The 18,886-nt window shown below is 45.5% G+C and overlaps 2 protein-coding genes across 2 annotated transcripts; one reads left to right on the forward strand and one right to left on the reverse strand.

Moving 5' to 3' along the window:
- Window positions 1-457: 457 nt before the first annotated feature.
- Window positions 458-4,420, reverse strand: NOXO1 (NADPH oxidase organizer 1). Its single transcript, XM_042864622.1, has 8 exons — window positions 4,362-4,420; window positions 3,870-3,950; window positions 3,703-3,778; window positions 3,140-3,320; window positions 2,708-2,907; window positions 2,169-2,282; window positions 1,904-2,021; window positions 458-1,754 (listed from the first exon to the last, which is right to left on the reverse strand). The coding sequence occupies exons 1-8, from the start codon at window positions 4,380-4,382 to the stop codon at window positions 1,130-1,132; spliced, it is 1,416 nt and encodes a 471-aa protein (XP_042720556.1). The 5' UTR covers window positions 4,383-4,420; the 3' UTR covers window positions 458-1,129.
- An 8,199-nt stretch (window positions 4,421-12,619) lies between these two features.
- Window positions 12,620-17,192, forward strand: GFER (growth factor, augmenter of liver regeneration). The gene is made up of 3 exons (XM_042864350.1): window positions 12,620-12,826; window positions 13,043-13,248; window positions 14,130-17,192. The coding sequence occupies exons 1-3, from the start codon at window positions 12,620-12,622 to the stop codon at window positions 14,290-14,292; spliced, it is 576 nt and encodes a 191-aa protein (XP_042720284.1). The 3' UTR covers window positions 14,293-17,192.
- The last annotated feature ends 1,694 nt before the right edge of the window (window positions 17,193-18,886 follow it).

Consider the following 18,886-nt stretch of genomic DNA (forward strand, 5'->3'; position numbering starts at 1 on the left):
GAATCTGGCTGTGAGTGAGCTGTCTTTACAGGGATTGTAAAGGCTTGGAGTTGGGAGATACAACTGGCCTCACTATATATCCTGGTTTAGCTAGGAGGTGTGCATGGATCAGTGTTGTCTAAGCACTGAATATTCTGTGTACCTGGGCAAAATGTAGGCTGGGCCAAGGCAGGAATGTCAGCTTTCCTGCCCCAAATGCAGCACTTGGCAGGCACATGGGTGTGATTTTAATTCTCCAACAAGCAAGTCTTTGGAGTACGAAAACTACACAGTCCTTTTAGATATTTTTATGTGTTTTATTTCAGAGACAAGTGTATAAAACTTAGAACAAAACAAACACCTTGCAAGCTGGCTAAAATGCCTGATTTAAAAAAAAAAAACAAAAACAGACATAATGGAAGGCTAACTAAAATTAAAGGCAGCAATCTATATAAATCTATCACTTTTCTAACTCAGTTTTAGCAGATGAATTTAGTATAGGAAGTACTGTAAATTTCAGTTGCTATCAAACCCCCTCTTTAAGTTTTGCTCATCACTGGGAGCTCTGGCTCACACTACCCACACTACCCAGCCAGCACACAAGCTGTACTACAGCCCTTTTTATCCCTATGCCTGCAGAATGCCATTAAGGCAAGGTAAGAGATGAAATTCCTAGGTACTACCAATGTGTTTTGTCCTCAGCCATTCAGAGTCCAGCCAATTCACACATGCTTTTGCCTGGTCAGTTTTCTGCTACCTGAGTTCATGTAACCTTAAAGTAAAAAATTAAATAGAACTTAGATCTATTCCAGGGATTCAGGTAAATGCTGTTCACGTGTCTGTAGCTATGGGTTTCACTCCTCTGTTCTCCAGCACTGTCAGGTAGCCACAGAGTGAGGATTCGTGCAAGAAAATTGAGACATTTTGATAAATGGTGGTGTGGGATAAGTATGTGTCTAAGGAAGGGTACTGAGCCCTAAGTGACCTATGTTAAACAGAAGCTGCTGGATCCTACTGCAGCTCTGCCAGTAACAGCGTGTGCCCTGGTTAAAGCTCCCTGGCCATGGCGTGCATGCTACAGCATTAACCCAGCAAAACCACGTCTGCAAACTCAGAAAGCAGCAGTCCCTGCAATGTGAGGCATGGGGCCCTAGTGAGCGCTGGGCAGGGGATGAAGGGGTGGGCAGGCAGCTGACTGCTGCAGGGCACGCTTGGTGACTGTGCTGCATCTCTGGAGGATCTCATGGGCCGAGGGACGCGTGGGCACCTTGGGGGCACCTGTGGGCACCTCTGAGTCAGCGAGGGAGTTTAGGTCAGCAGCAGATGGCTCCACAAAGCCTGAGTCGTTCCTGTCCTTGTGGGTGAGGCGTGGAGATTTGCTGCTGTGTGTGGCTGAGGTGGGTCCAAGGACTGGGCTCGCTGCCTGCTCCACTGCAGGCAGAGACCTGGACAAGTCCGGCTTCCAGCTCAGCACACTGCTGGGTTCACTGCCTGAGCTGAGCGAGGAGCTGTCAGACTCCAGATCTGGAGTGGAAATGACCCTGGGCAGAGATTGTGATCTGTTCCTCAAGGAGCTCACAGCTTCATCACTGCCATCCCCTGAGGTGCAATCCCTTGCTGTGCTGTCTCGCAGGAGCTGGGGAGCCGGAAAGGAGGAGCAGAGGTTGGGTGTGGAGATGTGGAGCCCACTGCCCATGATGGTCTGCAGCCTGTGGTGGGGGTTCTTGTAGGCCTGGAGGCACATGGAGGGCATGTAGCCTGTGCGCCCGTTGTAACTGAGGAGGAAAGGGGAAAAGAAACACTGAACTGAAGGACTCTTCCAGCTTTGACAAAAGGTAGGGGAGCACACAAGGCTTGTGTGCACACAGGGCATCAGGAAGAGGAAAGTATTCATCTCAAACCAGCTTTGGAGAAGTCTCCTTACCGGATGAGCCACCAGCCATTGTCGGATCTCCTGACCACCTCCACCACCACGCCTTTGTTCAGAGAGAGCTCGTCTGCTTTCTGTGACTCGTAGGCCCGCATGACAAAGTACAGGCTGCCTGGGGGCAGAAGGGAAGGCTGCGTTTTCTTACAGAGGGAAAGTTGGGCAAGAGCTCTGCCAACCTCCTCAGAACCCATTCTGTGAAGGATGAGCAAGGTGTGACCTTGAAACCAGAGTTGATGCCTTGACACAGAAGCATACTCACCCTCCTCATCTGAATTCCTGATGTTCTGGATATCCTTATGAACACTGATCTGTTCCAGGTATGAGGCTGGGAACCAGGCTATCTGCTTGTCTGCATTTTCCACAAGCCACCACCCTGCAGCAAAGAGTAGAACAAAATTTGTAAAGCCAGCAGAAAGCAGAGAGATGATCAATAACACCTCAGTGTAGGGGCACAGGCAGGAGCCATAGGCAGATGTTCCATGGACCAGCTCAGTGCTGGCACTTTGGCAGAGCTCTATCCAGACCAGAGTGCAGCATGCAGACGTGTTGGGCTCTGCAAAGCACGAAAAGCTTTCTGCTGGGAATAAGGTCCTAGGTCTCAGCTCAGACCCATGCATCCCTCGATTAGAAAAGAACAGACCACTTGTTTCCTCCTGTTTAAATCCAGGTAAACACCCTACGTGTACCAACGTCACCCATGTGCTTGATGTTACAGCCTTAATGTTTGCCGAGCCTTAAATCAATCTAGAAATCTTTCAGCATGCATCCCTGAAATGGCAGGATCTGAATCAAACCTACCAGTCATGTCCTTCAGTAACACTTCAACAATTTCCTTCTTAGCGACGTTGAAAGTCTTGTTCTTTGTGTCTTTGGTTTCAAAGGTTTCAATGCATCGGTAGCTCTGAGACACCTGAGGGTACGTAATGGAAAGCTGCTGCTGCTGCTGCTGCACCTCTTTCTTCTTTTCCCTTCCAATTTCTGATGGCATGATTACAACACTGAAAAGCAAAGTTTGATGTTGGTTTACTGAAAGCTCCCATAGAAGGCTGTCAAGTAGTAATTTCAGTAAAATCATGATTATTCTGTAGACTAAGAGCAGCTTAGATATCAAAACAGTAGAAAATTTGGGTAGAACATCTCTGCTCTTCTGCTCCAAAATGTAACTGGTATTTCTCTACAACGTTTTTACGAAGAGATACACAAACAAAAAATACAAATAGGATTTCACACCTGTCTTCAGGAAAGCAGGGATCGAGGTCTTGAGTTTGTGCCTTGAAAAACTGAATCACATCTTCACCCTGGGAGATTTTAGCATCCACTTTCAGCAGTTCCTGCGAGTAAGTTTCCAGCAATTTCAGTCGCTCCAGGGACCTGCTTATCTTCCCACTCTTCCTCTGTTTCCCATTTATATCTTTAAAATAACAAAAGCAAAGTTGATCCAAGACAGTAGCAGACCTGGATCAGAGCAGCTGTGCCTGAGCACAGCACTGCCCCGCTTACTGCACCCCCACCCAAAGCATATGCAGCTGCATCTGCCTCCTTGTTTTAAATAGCTCCTGATAACATTTTTGCCTATCTAAAATTTGTTGTAGTTCATCTGTAAATGTTACTAAGAGCCCCAAGCCAATAAAAGTGTAATACTCATCTACCAAGTGCATTTATACCCAAAACCAGGTGTTTCTATGCTATTGTAAGTCAATGGCAGCTAGTGACTAAGGTCTATGTCATCCACAACAGCTGTTCCCAATGGCTGTGTCGTGTCTGCTGATCCCTCAGTGAGTTTTCCTCCCTACCTTTAAACCTGGGTATGATCCGGTCAGATCTCCTGAGCGATCCACTCTCAATGGGGAATTTTCTCTTCAGTTCTTTCTAAAAGTGAGACAAAGCAGTGAGTAGGGATGCTGATCTCCTTCCTCCTTCCCCAGGATGTGGATGTTATTTCAGGGAGATATTCACTTACATGGAATCTCTTAAATTCTTCCAGTGTCCGGTAGATGAGAATGTTGTTTTGATCTGACCAGGACACGAACATCATATACTTCTGGGAAAATAGAAGAGAAAAAGAATGCATCCTTATCATGATGTTCAATACTGGATGTTTTCAAGCAATGAGCATTTGACAGGATCTGTGATTTAGTTTTTGGTTTGGGCTAACAGACTGTCACGTAAGAGATGAAATTAAAAACTAAACCTACCAAGATATTTCCTTAATTTCAGGGTCCCAAATGAGCATTAAAAACAGAAAGAAAGTCTGAAACAGCGAAGAGGAAAACAGCAGTCTCTCAGATAACCACTTTCTTATGAGCTGAACAATTATGAACAAGTCTAAGGGACCCATGTCCTAAATAATAACACTTTAATAACACTGAAGGTTAATGAGCATGCATATTCCTGAAATAACTAAAAATAAATAACATTTAAGGAAAAAAAAAACCATATCAGGTTAAAATACCTTTTGCTTTCTGCATTGCATCAAGCCTACAGCCTTCACATCCACTGGGAACCGGCTCATCTTCCCTCACTGCCTGTCCTGCAGCTGGAGGCTGAGCAGGGCACGGCCTCCTGCCGTTTAAATACTGTGGGCTGGAGGGAGGGCACCGGCTCTTTGGGCCACACTCCTTCACTGCTTCCTCCTCCGCCCAGCAGCTTGAGGAAAAACTCTGTCATTTTGCAATTATCGCATGCCTTTTTTTTGCTCCCCTGTCTTTAATGTGCAAATACTGAGCACAGGTGTTGGGGCATAGTTCAGGGAGCTGGAGAAAAGCGCTTTATCTTATCGCATGCTTTAGAGAACGGTGCCTATAAATGGTCCTCCCTGCTGCCAGGAAGGTTTGTCATCGCTAGGTACATCATTTCTGGGTTTCTATCATCCTTGGGTTTCTGTTATCACTGGGTTCATCACCCCCTGGCGTTAGCAGAGCTCTCTGGGCAGCAGCAGCAGCAGCTGTTCTCAGACAGCGCACTGTGTTTCCTTCAACGGATGCATTTATGGCTCTGCTGCACCAACGCCCTTATGGGAGCCATCCGTGGCCATAACAGCTTAGGCTGCAATCACAGCAGTCCCCAGAGCTGATCACGAACATGGTTGTAAAGAACAAATCAGACAGGATTTCATGTGCATGCCAGCTGCTACAAATCTCTCTTCTTCACGAGTGATTCCTACCTGTTTAGTAAAAGGTGCTCGACTCCAAAAGGAGCCCTGGTAGCCCTATCCACACTCGTATGCTCTCAGAAAGAAATGGGAGACACTGATGCTTACACTGCTACAGCAAAGGGTGAACGGGTCCCAGGGGCGTAACTGAAGAAATCCCAAAGATTTTAATGTGAAAACATGCACCTAAAGCACCCTGAGGTCCTGCCTCAGGCCTGGGCATCCACCTGCACTCAATGCAGTAGACAGGGAGGTGGAGAACCACTCCCAGGAGAGCCCCAGGCCTATGGATCAGCAATGGCAGCCAGCACTGCGCAGCACAGCCTGCCTGGTGGGAAAAGCTGAGCGAGGAGATGGATTTGCTTCATTGCAGCAATTGCTCCTTGCTGCCCTCAGGCACTGCCTGGTTGGTAATTACAGCCCTGGAAGGCCGTCCTCTCCCTGACCTGTGGCTGTGGCATGCCTCAGGTTATGGCTTGGTCTAGGGGCATCTGTGTGATCTGGCCGCTTGCCCTGCCCGCTCTCCCCTCTTTGATGAAGCCTGAATTGAATCATTATCATTATTGGAGCCCAAATGGAGAGGCTCAGCCCTGCCTTCCCTTCCATTTTCTGATTACACTGGGCTTCTTAAATCCCTTAGCAACAGGTGCAGAGTACCTTTCATCTATTAAAAAAAATAAAAATCACAATCAGCTGATACAGAATCCCATTGGGAAGTCAGACAAAATGACTTCGGAGCAGCTAGAAAATACACTAATTAGGGCTTTGGTTTCATGAAAACATGTGAGGCTGCCCCTGCCTGCTGGGTGGCAGCGGCTGGGGACAAAGGAAGTGTGTTGGTGAAGTCTGATCTATTGCTGCTGGACCCCTGGTCTCCTTTGTTAAGGAAAAGTTGTACAGCAAGCACTTCAGTCCCATGCATGCATCTGGTGGGAAAACCCCTTCCCTGCCTTCTCTGGACACTCCCCGGCTGATAGGGTGACACGGATACAAGGCAGACTTGCTGCACGAGGGTTAGATCCTCCATCTCTGCTTGCAGCTGGTCAGCAAAGTCACGTGCTGCTAAACCTGGCTGGCTTTTGTGGCGAGAGAAGGAGATCTTTGCATCCAGAGGGATTGTTCTTTATGACTGTTAGCATTTGCAAGCCACCAACGGAAATGGCAGCTCCTCCAGCAGCACAACTGTGCTCCGGGATGGGGTCATGTGTGCTGGTGCCATTGAGTGGCCAACACCAAGCAAAACACACCGTGTTGGTTTTCTGTCCCAGAGCAAACACAAACTCAGTGTATTTCCAAAAGTGTAAAGGTGTAAAACTGTTTACCCTAAGTGGAAAAAGCCAGAGACAGTTGAAGTCTTCAGAAAATCTGAACTCTGAACACGTACCAAACCGCTGGAGGAAGTTTAGACATATTTTCATTCTATGTAAATACTGTGATTGCCAGTAATGCAAGAAGAGTAGGTAATGGCCTTGTGTTTGACAATTCCAAAAGCTTTGCCACATTTCAAAGCTCTCAGTGCAATCATGTAGAGGGGTGGCTGTAAAGCAGAAGCGAGATACAGAAAGCATCACTCAGCGCCACAACATAAGGGTGAGACTATGTGGAGGCTTAGGATCACCTGGGGCTGGCAATCCACCCCACTGCATGGAGAGCTGATGTTCTGAGATAGACTGCTTGGTGACAGGGATCTCAAAGCAAAGCATGAGCAAAACTGGTGCCCGTGGTACTGCTCCTAGAGCACCCTCAAATCACTCCAAAACCATGGCAGGTCAGTGTCACGCCTGCAGGGGCAGATGGAGAACGGTCCAAAAGAATCTATTAACTCCACTTCTGCGTGGGCTCATTTGGGCACACATCTCCTCAACACTGTGTTGTGCTTACTGTGTCTCCTGCTACTTCCACACCATCCTGCCTAGAATCAGTACCCGCAGGTGTGTAACTATTAACAGCAGTCAGAAATGACTGCCAGGAAGGAGAGCATTTGACTCCAAGTATCAGGAGCTGTCATTGCATCATCAGTGTATATTTACGCAGTTTTTGAGATACAGCAATTAATTTGTCTTTGATTGCTTTATGGGGTACAAAAGAGATCATCAAATAGCAGGTAATACATAGCAGGGGACTGTCCAGCTTTGAGAAAGCAGCAAAACCTGGATTTTTCTCCACAATTACCTCTGCCTCTGCCTGAGCATGAGAGCAATAGCAGAGCAGCTGCCTCTAAAAGCCTGCAGTCTGATAACTGAGCAGAGCTCATTTGGTGCTGCTGCAGGGCTGCACAAAGGCCCAGAAGCTTTCCCTGCCGTATTTCAATAGCAAAAACAACTTTCCATGTGTAAAAATGTCCATATGAAATAGACACCAAGGAATTTTCTTTTCATTTCATATGAACCAGGAATAACTTTTAATTGGTGTATTGAACTGGAGGGCAAACAGACAGAGTGAGAGAAACATCTGAACCAGTCCTACATCCACAAGAGCCAGAACTCAAGCCTTGCAGCAGCCTCTTCCAAACCCCAACAAGCAGTGGTCATCTCAAATACACAAGGATGAAAAAAAAACCAAACCCGTGTTACAAACATCCTCTTCTACACATAGGATTGGGTCTGAGCTGCTCAAGCTGAGACCTGAACTCATGCATTTATCTTTTTATGTCCAACACGGTAGGAACTGCTGGACTCAGTGATCCCCTGCAAACTCTCTAGGGAAAGGCAGAGAGAAAAAGTCCTCAGAGCACACTTGAGCTCCTGTAGCTGCAAGACAGAGAGCAGAAGGAAGGTGCTGTACCATGGGCAAGGCAGAGGGGGGCATTTGCTGGGAGTGATGCTGCTATGAGAGCTCAGACTTCTCCCCCATCACCTTCAGGATCAAAACCTGCCCTTTGCTGTTCTTGGAGGTCACCTTATGTGATAGCACATAACCTATCAGCACCTCTAATGAAAAGGCCAGCTGCTAAAAGCTGATTTTAAGAGTACAAAGAGGTTTTAGACTTCTATTAAATAGATAAACAGACACTGATTAAAAGGGAAAAAAATCAAACACCAGAGTTGACAGTAATATCCTTTACTTCATAAACAATAAGAAGTCCAATAATCACAAAGCCTGGGTTGAGAGATTTTACAGTACTTAATCCAGAAGAAGGTATTTGATTTCCTCCTAACTCCTGCAGCTGCTGCACAGAATGAGGCATTTTTCAGCGTGCAGCTGAATCCAATTCAGGACACGGCAATCCCCAGGGCTGAACTTCAGCAGTGGCTTCACTCCCTCATGAAAGATTTCCTTAATGATAATCAGTGAGGGACTGAGCAAGAAGAGCTGTGATAATGACCTCATGTGTGTAACAACTGGAGCCTGATGCAGTGGGGCTGCAGGACCTCTCTGTCTAGGTGATGAACTTGCAGAGTCTGCCCAGCACCAAAAATGCATTCTGCAATATCCAGCAGTGGAGTTTTCGTTTGAATCACAGCAAATTGCCCACGGTGCAGGCTGATCTGCCATGGGCAGGTGCCAGGAACACCCCCATCGTTGTCTCCATGCTCTGGGGTCCAGACCACTCTCAGGCCACTGGCAGCACGATCCCAGCCCCAGTTGGTAAAAACCATTGCAGCATGGCAACCCCCAGACCTCACACCCACCAGCTGAGGGTGAAAGCACAGAGCAGATTTGTTGGTTTTCCCTTAAATGCCCTCAGCACACAGCTGCCAACGGCAGGGGGAAAGCTGCCTTCCTCATCTGGTGTGCTTAGAACCCATAAAATACTAAAAGGACATTTACAAAGCACCTGTTGCAACCATAGCTCCTTTGTAAAAGCTGTGTGATTTCCTAAGGTCATACAAAGGGCAAAAACGTGATTCAAGAATAAAGCTTCCAGGAAGGTTAAGAATGAAACTTAAGCCTGTGACAAGAGAAAGTTTCCTGCATCATTTCCTAGAGCAAAGAAACAAGAGGTGTTTGATGAACGCTTTTTGTGGTAAGAGCACAATGTGTTTGTGCTGAGACCCACGGCAGGGCGGGATGGAACCTCAGGAACCCTGTGGGGATCCTCAGAAACACAACCCAATGGAAACCAAGCAAGGATTAGCCAATGTGCAGAAATACTCTTTTGAAGCAGGTAAAATCTATTCTTGCTTCACACTAAGTGTGGTAAAATCTGGTCACAGACAAAACCATTGTATTCCTTGCAGATTAGTCAGAGAAATGCTAATTCTTAGGTTACCCTTTCCTCATTCCCCACCACCACCAAGCAGAATATGCAAAGTGTCTTACTTATCTCTCTGGAGTTTCCTCCAGCTCTGGGAGTCCAACTTAAAAACGCACCTTTATTTCAGAGTGAAGACTACATGTTTGTGTTCCTATTTCTTTTCATAAAGCAGAGAAATTAATGCTTAATCCTCACTCAACAATGCAGTGTAGAGAAGAGTCTACTGGAAAGCAAACTGCTGCTTTGTGGTGTTAATCCCTCAAAAGTCAACACACTTTCATCAGAATTGTTATATGAGGAAAATCTCTTCCTTCACCACCTGCTAAGATTTACTGCTGTCTACTTGCTTTGACCTACTTCTGGAGAAAGGAACCATGCAAAAGTCAGGGAGAGCTGCAGAAGGGTGAGGAAGAAGACTGAACCCCCAGCAGCACTGATCCCATACAGTGCACTTCTGAACAGATCTCAGTATTCCAGGACAGATGTGGTCAGGGTCTGATGTCTCTGGCAGTGAGGTGTGAGGTATGGCAGCGAACTCCTTCCTGATAACAGGAGACAGGTTCGTGTCTTGTGAAACTCTGCAAGCAATGTTTTTCTTGGGTAAAGCTGTTCAGTATATATGAATCATATACCTAGAAATATACACTGTGTTTTTCAGCTGCCATTTCCTAGTTCACTGTGAGTTCTCAGCAAACTGCATGACTAATTCTTAATGTTGTCTTTCTAATTAGTTGGACTTGTGGCTCACATTCTGACCTGTGCACAGGTGTCAACTTCCTGGCAGAGTAACTGTTATATTCAACTGGAAGTATCTACACAACCATCCCAAAAATGCAGTGACAGTCCTGAGAGATATAGGGTAAGTCCTGAGAGGCATGGGGATGCCCTGAGAGATTGTGGGGTCTCCCCTCTAGACTTGTCCAGTCCCACCTGGATGTGCTGCTGGGCATCTGCTCTGGAGCAGGGTGGGACCAGAGGGACCCAGAGATGCCTCCAGCCTCAACCAGTCTGGGATTCTGTGAAAATTCTCTAAAGCACTTAAAATACATTCATGAAAAGTCAGTGATGTTTAGGTTCCAAAGTGAAGCAAAAGTCTCTGCAAGTATCATTCCCTATTCTCTGCTCAAAATCTAGTTACAGAGACAATTACATGCCAAAAGGCAGCCTGGACTGAGTATTACCTTTCCATATCCTTTGCATCCTAGAAAGCGGGCCATAAGGGTAGCAGCAAGAGTTGTGTCCTCTCTCTGTTAGTTGCACCAATTATCTGTGAAAATTAGCAGGTTTTATGTCAACCTAACCATAGCTGAATGCACACGCACTCTGCTGTAGCTGGGGGCCCAACTGCAGTGAGAAGAGCTGCTTCCTTGGTGTCTCCCTTCCTCCTCTCTTCCCTCCTGCCTTGCTGCTGCTTTCAGCCCCCACTCCTGTGTGGGACTTGGAGGTGCCCAATCCAGCTGGCCAGAGGGAAAGCAGCAGGATACGTGCCTGGCCTCACGCACAGCTCAACTCCCACTACTGCCCCACTTCTGCTTCCTTCCCTTTGCACTCGCTGTCACCTGCCAGCTTGTGAGCTAATTTAGTGAATGCCAAGATAAGAGCAGAACATCAAACAGCAGTCTTCCTCTCAGAAATACAAACACACCCTTCACTTTTTCTCCAGAACAGAGTTTACCAATGCTTCCTGGTAATTAGCGTCATTACATCCCCTATTCCAGCTACTGAGCGACTGTTCGGAAGATGTACCTATCCAGTAAGCTTTGGTGAGCCCTGTTTTCCAGATACAATTACATTAAGCAAGATATAGGTGTGTTGTTAGCAGAGCCTGCTGCAGGTTACTTCATGCCCGGACTGGGGCTGAGGAAGCCTCACCTGGGCAGTACAAGTATGCTTCATCTCCACTGCAGGAGACAGTCAGACTGCACTTAGATTCAGTCAGAGACAGGAAAGTGGATTTCCTCGCTATTATTTGTATGTGAGCATTGCAATGTTTCCAGTGTTTCTGTTCTTCTTGCTCCCTCTGACCAGAAAAGGGGTAGGGAGAACAACACTGAGCACAGATCACACATTAGGCGACAGCTTTCTCTGAGTTTATGAACTATTTGCTTTCAAATAAAAATCAATCTTGCTTATAATTTAACTGACTACATAAATGCAATCACTAACAAGAAAGCAAACAGACTGTTAACAGTCAATCGAGGACACCGCTTTGACTTACAAGCATCTCTGCAACTATGTAATTGTCAGAAGGCTGAGCAGTAAGGAGCTGCAGGAAATTCCCATGATGTCTCTTCTGTATACCAGCATACTCTTTTTTTCAGAATTTGAAAAAAAGCATGAGGTCATCAGCATCACTTAAATATTTACTGGTGGGCAGGAAAACAAATACAAAGAATATTTTTTCCTTTACTAGGTTGTCCCTTTCATACATGAGATATTTTTGTATTTATGGCTGTCTACGACTTCAGACAAAGCCAGTAGCTGCAGTTGCTCATGTTTCTTCTCCTTCCCTTGTGAATGACTGCAACAAAATGTTTTCATGGAATTGCAAATATGAATAACAGAGCCAGGCCTGAGGACAGAGATCATCAACACAGTGCTGTGTGGACCAGGAAACACATGGGCCATTCCCATGCAGAGCACACTAAGTTTTGAAATCTTTTCTAAGGGCAAATCTTTGAAGCATTTTCTTTGATGCATTATCTACCAAAAACGTTTCACCACGCTGGGTTAAATATATCAGAATGTAAGAGCTGAAAATGAGCAGTACTTTTCCAGCCCCTTTCATGCAAATTGTGCCTCGGCAGAATCTGCAACAGAACAGCACTTAATTTAACATCAGAGAAAAGACTCAGGGTGCATTTCAAGTAGGTATAGAACATCCAGGAAGGAACAGCGTGTGGAGATGTGCAGGGACATGGGAGGATGGTGCTGTCTGAATGGGAACTGGGCTGTGTGTCAAAAATCCTACACAAACTGATGATTTAAATCATCCTAAGCTGCTGTTTTGGCCCACCTTCATCCCAGCCACTCATGTATTAAAGAGAATGCTGTGTTTTTCACTTGGCCTGCGGGACATGGAGAGGTGAAAAGTGGAAAGGGGTGCAAACCGTGTTCTAGAGCTCATGGTGGGATATCCATCCTACAGCCTGGAAACCCCTCTGAGGGCACAGCAGCACTGAACCAAACAGAAAGAAAAGAGCAACCCTCTCACTTCACATCCTCAAAACCCCCTTCAAAATCTTGAGGGGCACTTCCATGACTTTTAGACCCAAACCGCCCTCCCAGGGCCGGGCAGTCGTAGCCCCGCGCTGCCAAAGGACGCGGCCGCCCCCGGCCCACAGTGCACCGCGGCGCCAAGATGGCGGCGCCCAGTGAGGGCCGGCCTGGCCGCGGCGGCTCGACGTTCCCCGGCACTGAAGGCGGCCCTTTCGCTTTTCATTTCACTGTCCCTCCCGGGGCTGCCGGCTCCGGAGCGGAGGACCAACCTAAGAAGCCTTGCAGGGCCTGTACGGATTTCAAGAGCTGGCTCCGCGAGCAGAGGAAGCAGGCGACAGCGAGCGGCGTGGTAAGGCGGGGTGTGGGCCGGGGTCGTGGCGAGTAGCGGGCTTCCCCCCCGCCCCCAGCGCTGTGGGGCCGCACCCTCCCGCTTCCCCCTCCCCAGGGGTGCCAGGGAGCTCACATTTTCTCCCCGTCGTGCGTGTGGCTCTGGGCTCTGTTGCCATCCCTTCACCGCGATGCTTTCCTCCGCTGCCCCCACAGTTCTCTCCCTCCCCTTCCTCAGGCAGCGGTGGAGGAGAAGGAGCCGCCCCCCAACTGCCCCCTGGACAGCGAGCAGCTGGGCCGCAGCACCTGGGCCTTCCTGCACACCATGGCGGCCTACTACCCTGAGCGCCCCTCGGGCACCCAGCAGCAGGAGATGAGGGACTTTATCCACCTCTTCTCCAAGTTCTACCCGTGTGAGCACTGCGCTGAGGATCTGAGGGAAAGGTGAGTTGCCTCATCGGTTTCTTCTGTTGGTTTTTTGTTTTGTTTTGTTATTGCTGAAGGGGCCTGGAGTACTGGCCTGCCGTGGGTATTTGCGTATCTTTGCTCTTCCTGCTGTTGGGGTTTATAGACAACTGAACTGGTCTCTTCCGCTGCATAGATCAAAGAAAGACTTATTCAGAAAACAAATACCTTTAATAGTGCTGCTGGTTAAGTAGTGCTGCCTACAAGGCCTCCCTGAGGCAGTTTATGGCCTTCTGGTTCAGACTAGACTTGCACGCAACCTGGACTTGAAATGATTCAGGGTTTGGTAGGCAAGTGTGCTTATATTTCAGAATAGCCACAAACTCACAGCAGGGGAGGCAAATACTTGAAACGAGCTGTTGTATGTGGTAGTTTTCTACCCCTGTCACCATCAACGTGTTTCTCAAAAATTTGAACTTTTTATTTTTTTATTTTTTAATTTTTTTTGGATAATGAACATGAAAAAAACACTTGAAACAAAATTATCAAGTATCATGTGGCAAAAAACCTGCGTAATGTTTTTCGTGTATTGCTATGCTAAGAATCCTTAAAAAAAAATCAGTGTATTGATGACCACAGATAATTCTTGCTGTTTATCACAGCTAAGCCTTTTGATGCCTCTGCCTTTTACAATTGACAAGACTAGGAGCTGAATGAAACCAGGTTAGTTGTGATCACTGGCATTTTACTGTGGAGATTCAGCCTCTGAGAATTACAGTGTGCTCTGTCCTGGGGTCCATTTTGTGTTCCTCTCATGGTAACAGAAATGGAAACTAGCTGTCTGCGTGCTACGTGCCTGATTTGGGTTTTGAGATTGGTGACTAAAGCAGTAACACTTGTTTCCTCTTCCCTGTTTGCAGATTGCGAACAAATCAGCCTGATACTAGCAACAGAAATAACTTCTCCCAGTGGTTATGCGTTCTTCACAATGAAGTGAACAGGAAACTGGGCAAATCTGAATTTGACTGCTCTCGTGTGGATGAGCGCTGGCGAGATGGTTGGAAAGATGGTAGTTGTGATTAATTCATAGGGGACTGCTTTGGAAATCCAACAGATTCTCTCTGGTGTTCAGTCACATGTAGAGATGGGCAAGTAAATATGTGTGAGCGTGTGTGTGCATGGCTGAGATAACTTGTGGAAATAAAGGTGGAACCAATTCTGAAAGCCAATTTGAACATCTTATGCTAACCTTGATAAATGGTCATATCAAATGCATTGTCTGAGGAACTGAGGCCTTACAGGTGGCACAGAAATTGCCAGAAATGTGTTAAACTGAGTTACTTGACAAACTTGTGGAAACTTTTTCATTACATTTCCTTATTATAGGGGCATTTGCTTGTATCTTTGACTTGAATTCCTGTTACTTGCACGCAGTTGTAGAGAGCTGCCCTTGACATTTCATGCTTGTTTGCAGTTGCTATCCTGATGTGTTAGAAATTTCACTGTCATTTTAACTTCTTTTGTTCTGATAGGGCAAATTCCTGCTGTCTATATCCCTTAAACTTTTTTTGAGATCTCTGTTGCTTGTTAGACTTGCTAAAAGACCTGAAATCAGGTATGTTTAATTTAAATGCTAAAATCATGGAACCTTGATTTCTCATTTTATTTTTGTGTTTGAGTTTAGCATGTAAGAGGGTATCATAGAAAAAGGAGACTAGAACAGGACCAAAATAATTATCATGAAGTTTCAGCTGGTTTAAATTCAGATGTTTTAAATTGATTCCTCTTTTTCTTTCAATCCAGAAGCAGTATGACAAGTTCTGCTGAGCTGTTTGCTTTTAGAAGTGATAACTTTTCATCTCTGCTATGAATTTTTGTCAATTGTGAAGATCGCTGTAATGTTCTGAGACTGATATCTGTAATGAAGCACATTCAGATTTAGCATACAGTGTTTCTGAGGCATTGCTTGTGTTTTGAAATTCATGATTGTTACTTACTGATTTGGTTGATATTTTGGTGTTTTTACCTGGATAAAAATCTCTCTGGAACAAAAGAGCTTTAAATACCCTTACAGTATTTGAGTCTTCCTTAAGACTGATGTCAGCTTTAGATAGAATTATTGCACAGAAGACTCAAAGGATTCCCTCTGTAAAACTGGTCTGTTCCATTGGCATTTTCTCCTTGTCAGCAATATTGCATCAGTGTTACTGATACATAAGTGTGAATTTCAGTTTCAAGTGAAATACCAGCATAAATGATTTAATGAGTATAAATGCATTTCTCTTTAAAGCCACACACACAAAGAAGTCTAAATACTTTCAAACTCTTAAAGTATGTAGTGATATTATGCCCTTGTTGCATTTTTGTCTGGGAAAGTTTGCAGGAGTTTGCACAAATTGTGATAATAGGGAGCTTTTCCTTCTGTACTTCCTGCTGAGCTTTTCCTTGTGTGTTTTAGTAAGCTTCCTTATTTTGTGCACTACAGTGGGTTTGTAAATCTGCTTTTGATAGAGTGAGAGGTTCGTGGAAATGGTGATACTACTTTTATAACAGTACTAGGGTGATGATAGCCTGTATCTGAGAACTTTGATCCCCAAACCTTCACATGTGGAGCTCCTTACTGTTTAGAAAAGCAATCAGAACTTTGGAAATACGTTTGAATGTTTTATGGTGTACTGAAGCCTTTTCAAGTCGGAGCTGTTAAAACAGTGAGACACAAATTTTTATGGACTGGTTATTCTGGGAAGTTCTATTTATCAATGCTCCTAAACTCAAAACCAGCAAAACTGGTAAGAGTTGTATGAAGTATGCAGTCTGACTTCCTACCTCATGGTGTTGTGTGGGCTATTAAAAGTGCTCAGAAAGTTTCCCTGTTGGCATGTTGATGTCCTTAGAATAAATAAATTCAGCCCTTAATTCTTGTTTTTTGTTTATAAAAATAAAAAGCAACGAACAAAATTCCCCAAATACATGGCCACTGGTGGGGTGAAGACCAAGAAAAAGGATGTAGAAAGAAAAAGTACCCTTCTCCTTGTCAGGCATGGCTTAAGTTGCCCAGTTCTGTCACAGTTTTAGCACCTGGGGTGTTGACAAGCATTTTCTTCTGCACTTGGTTGTGAAGAAGAAGAATCTTGCTATTCTTCCTTTCTAATTTGCCCTCCACTGCTCTGTGACAGTTCTGTTGCCCACTATGAGATTGAGATTTCTCACTGATTTGCATCAGCATAAATGAGCAGGTTGGTAAAGCAACGGCCTTGTCCCATTTCATATTAATACTAAAAATGAGCTAGGCCAGAGAACTGTGCCAAGTGTGCTTTGCTGGTAAGTCCTTGGACCTGCTGTTCCTTGTGCTGGCCAGCAGCTGGTGATACGGAGGAGGGCTGGTGCTTCTGTCCATGTCTTAACAGTGTGGAGAGGAAAAAAGATTAAAAAATTGTGTATCCCTCTCAAAATCAGAGAGAGTGGCTGTGGCAACACAGAACCTTTGTCTCCTTGTGTTGTGCAAGGAAAAGCTCCTTCTGCCAGCAGGTGCTGCTTTGTTCTGACAGTGGTGCAGAGGAGGAATTGCCTTAAAGCTGAAGCCATCATTTTCAGCGGGTGAGTCCATACAATGAGGGCACAAGCTCTGACTGCCAGGATGTTATTAGGGCAGTTTGTAACTTTGCTAAATGGCCATTTGGTTAAAATTTATGCTTACGCTCTGTTCTCTCATATTTGTGGCTTTGCAGAAGAGCTCTGACTTACTGTTTCTCAGACATAAAATCTCTGTGAACTTGCCTGTCCAAGGGAGGATGTTTTGCTGCTCGTTTATAACACATTCAATGTTTTATTTGTATGTATGGAATTTCTATTGAAGGTTTGTGTACATAAAAAGAAGGGGAAAAATGTAAATTCTAAATGCACTTGATTAAACCTAGTTTTAAAAATAACTGTATTCAAATCATATTTCCTGTCAATGTGAAAATAATAAAGCAACTGAGTTTATTCCTAGCTTCCCTGCTGCATGAAGTCTTAGGAGGAGGTATCACAGTGTAGTGGTATGTCTAACCTTCTGCTGTCTGTGTTTGACTGCTCTGCTGAAGTGTGTATTGATTGGCTGAGGTGGGGCTGCAGCTGATTCTTTTTGGTTGTGCTTCTGAGTTCAGGCAATTCTCTTCAAACCATGAAGCTATAAAAAATAGCAGTGATTTTGCAGACCAGGTCCTCGCCTGTTTATTTAGAGGTGTTTTGTTTTGTTTTGTTTTTAATCTGGGGACCAGTAGGATAGTTTTTGTGATGTGCTTCTAGCAGCAACGACGGTAGCATTGCAGTTGTAGTAGCTTAAATCTTGCTGCATTTTAGCAAGATGGCAGTTGAGGGTGTCATCCACTGGAGGGCGAACTCTTTTAACTGCGAATTCACTCCACGGCCATGCAGAGACAGTGAGGGGAAGCTGCTTCCTATCAGTATGAGGAACCCTTGGCAAGAAAAGTGCAGTCAGCAGGTGGTGCTTAAGGAGAGGTTGTGAGACCTTGCTCGGTCAGTGCTGCCATGTAACTGGCACCTAGATAATCCTTCAGCTTCACAAAGGACTTGATGTTTTCATGGACTGGTTTCCATTCATAACTGACATCTCTTTCCTCTAAAAGCAAAGAGCAGGGAGCCACAAGGGGATTGTCTTCATGAATGGGAAGCAGATTTGCTTGAGCAAGTGGCAAGTGCAGATGTTGACGGAAGCAACGCTGTGCCTTCAACATTTGTTCAGGGATTAGCTGTTCCTTTGCAGTGTGTTGGTTGTATGCAGTCTCCAACTTGCACTAAGATTCTCTGGAGTGGCTTTGAGTGCAGGTCTCTGCAGCCTGCTGCAGGTTGTGGGTGTTATTTCTTCCTGTTGCAGTTTTGCTTGGAGAGGGTAAGGGGTTTGCTCTCCCCCATGCTCCCCTCTCTTTCAGCATTATCTTTTGGTTGTTTTTTTTTCCCCATTCTAAGAATGGCAGTTCAGGCTTTTTGTCTGAGTGATGGAGAGGAACTGCTCAGTATTCTGTATAGTCAGGAATAAGCACTTCAGTAGAAACTGCCAGTAAGATTGTGTGAAGTCAACTCCTTTTTAAGGCTAATAGAAGAATGGAGGTAAAAGAAGGAAAGCAAAACCTGTAGCACATAAGGTAGCCATCAGCTGGAACAGACAGGACTGTCAGCACTGAATTCAGCTGGAGTTCTGGCCTGTGTTGGCACACATTGGGAGGAAGGGATATATTCCCTTTTGGGAATAGTAGCACTATGCTACTTTCTTGCCAGCTCAGGTGTTTGTCTCAATGCACAATGAATTCATAGTCAAGGTTAGTGAAGGCTAATCCAGCCCTGAAAATTGCACTGATGGACTCATAGCATCCAGCACTGTCTAGGCAGTGACACTGGCATTCAGTCCTGTTGAGTTCTGCTCCTGTTTACTGTGGCCTTGTTTCATTGCTTGCTGCTGAAAGGTGCCCTCTATCTCTATGCTTTGTCCTTGTGCAGGCTGTTGGGTTTTCTTTAGAGCACTCCTAATGCAGAAGTCTCTTCCTAGCCCAAGAATTTTTTCTCCCAAATATTACATACCATCATGCATCTTAGCTTGCGTCATCTGTTACTGCAGCATTCTTCTCAGGTCTGTAGTGTTAACTACAGAGAAAATTTGCTTTGACATTAACCATATGAA

Source organism: Lagopus leucura, unplaced genomic scaffold (assembly GCF_019238085.1).
Source record: "Lagopus leucura isolate 7727_CA_CO unplaced genomic scaffold, USGS_WTPT01 Super-Scaffold_760, whole genome shotgun sequence".
NCBI lineage: Eukaryota > Metazoa > Chordata > Aves > Galliformes > Phasianidae > Lagopus > Lagopus leucura.

Excerpts from the sequence above, each read along its gene's own strand:
- NOXO1 (XM_042864622.1), bottom strand. The coding sequence starts at position 4,382 with ATGCAATGCAGAAAGCAAAAG. Across the intron at positions 3,321-3,702 it reads GATCATACCCAGGTTTAAAG|ATATAAATGGGAAACAGAGG; the intron begins GTAGGGAGGAAA and ends GTTATTTTAAAG. Across the intron at positions 2,022-2,168 it reads CAGGAATTCAGATGAGGAGG|GCAGCCTGTACTTTGTCATG; the intron begins GTGAGTATGCTT and ends TTCTGCCCCCAG.
- GFER (XM_042864350.1), top strand. The coding sequence starts at position 12,620 with ATGGCGGCGCCCAGTGAGGGCCGGCCTGGCCGCGGCGGCTCGACGTTC. Across the intron at positions 12,827-13,042 it reads AGGCGACAGCGAGCGGCGTG|GCAGCGGTGGAGGAGAAGGA; the intron begins GTAAGGCGGGGT and ends CCCCTTCCTCAG. Across the intron at positions 13,249-14,129 it reads GCTGAGGATCTGAGGGAAAG|ATTGCGAACAAATCAGCCTG; the intron begins GTGAGTTGCCTC and ends CCCTGTTTGCAG.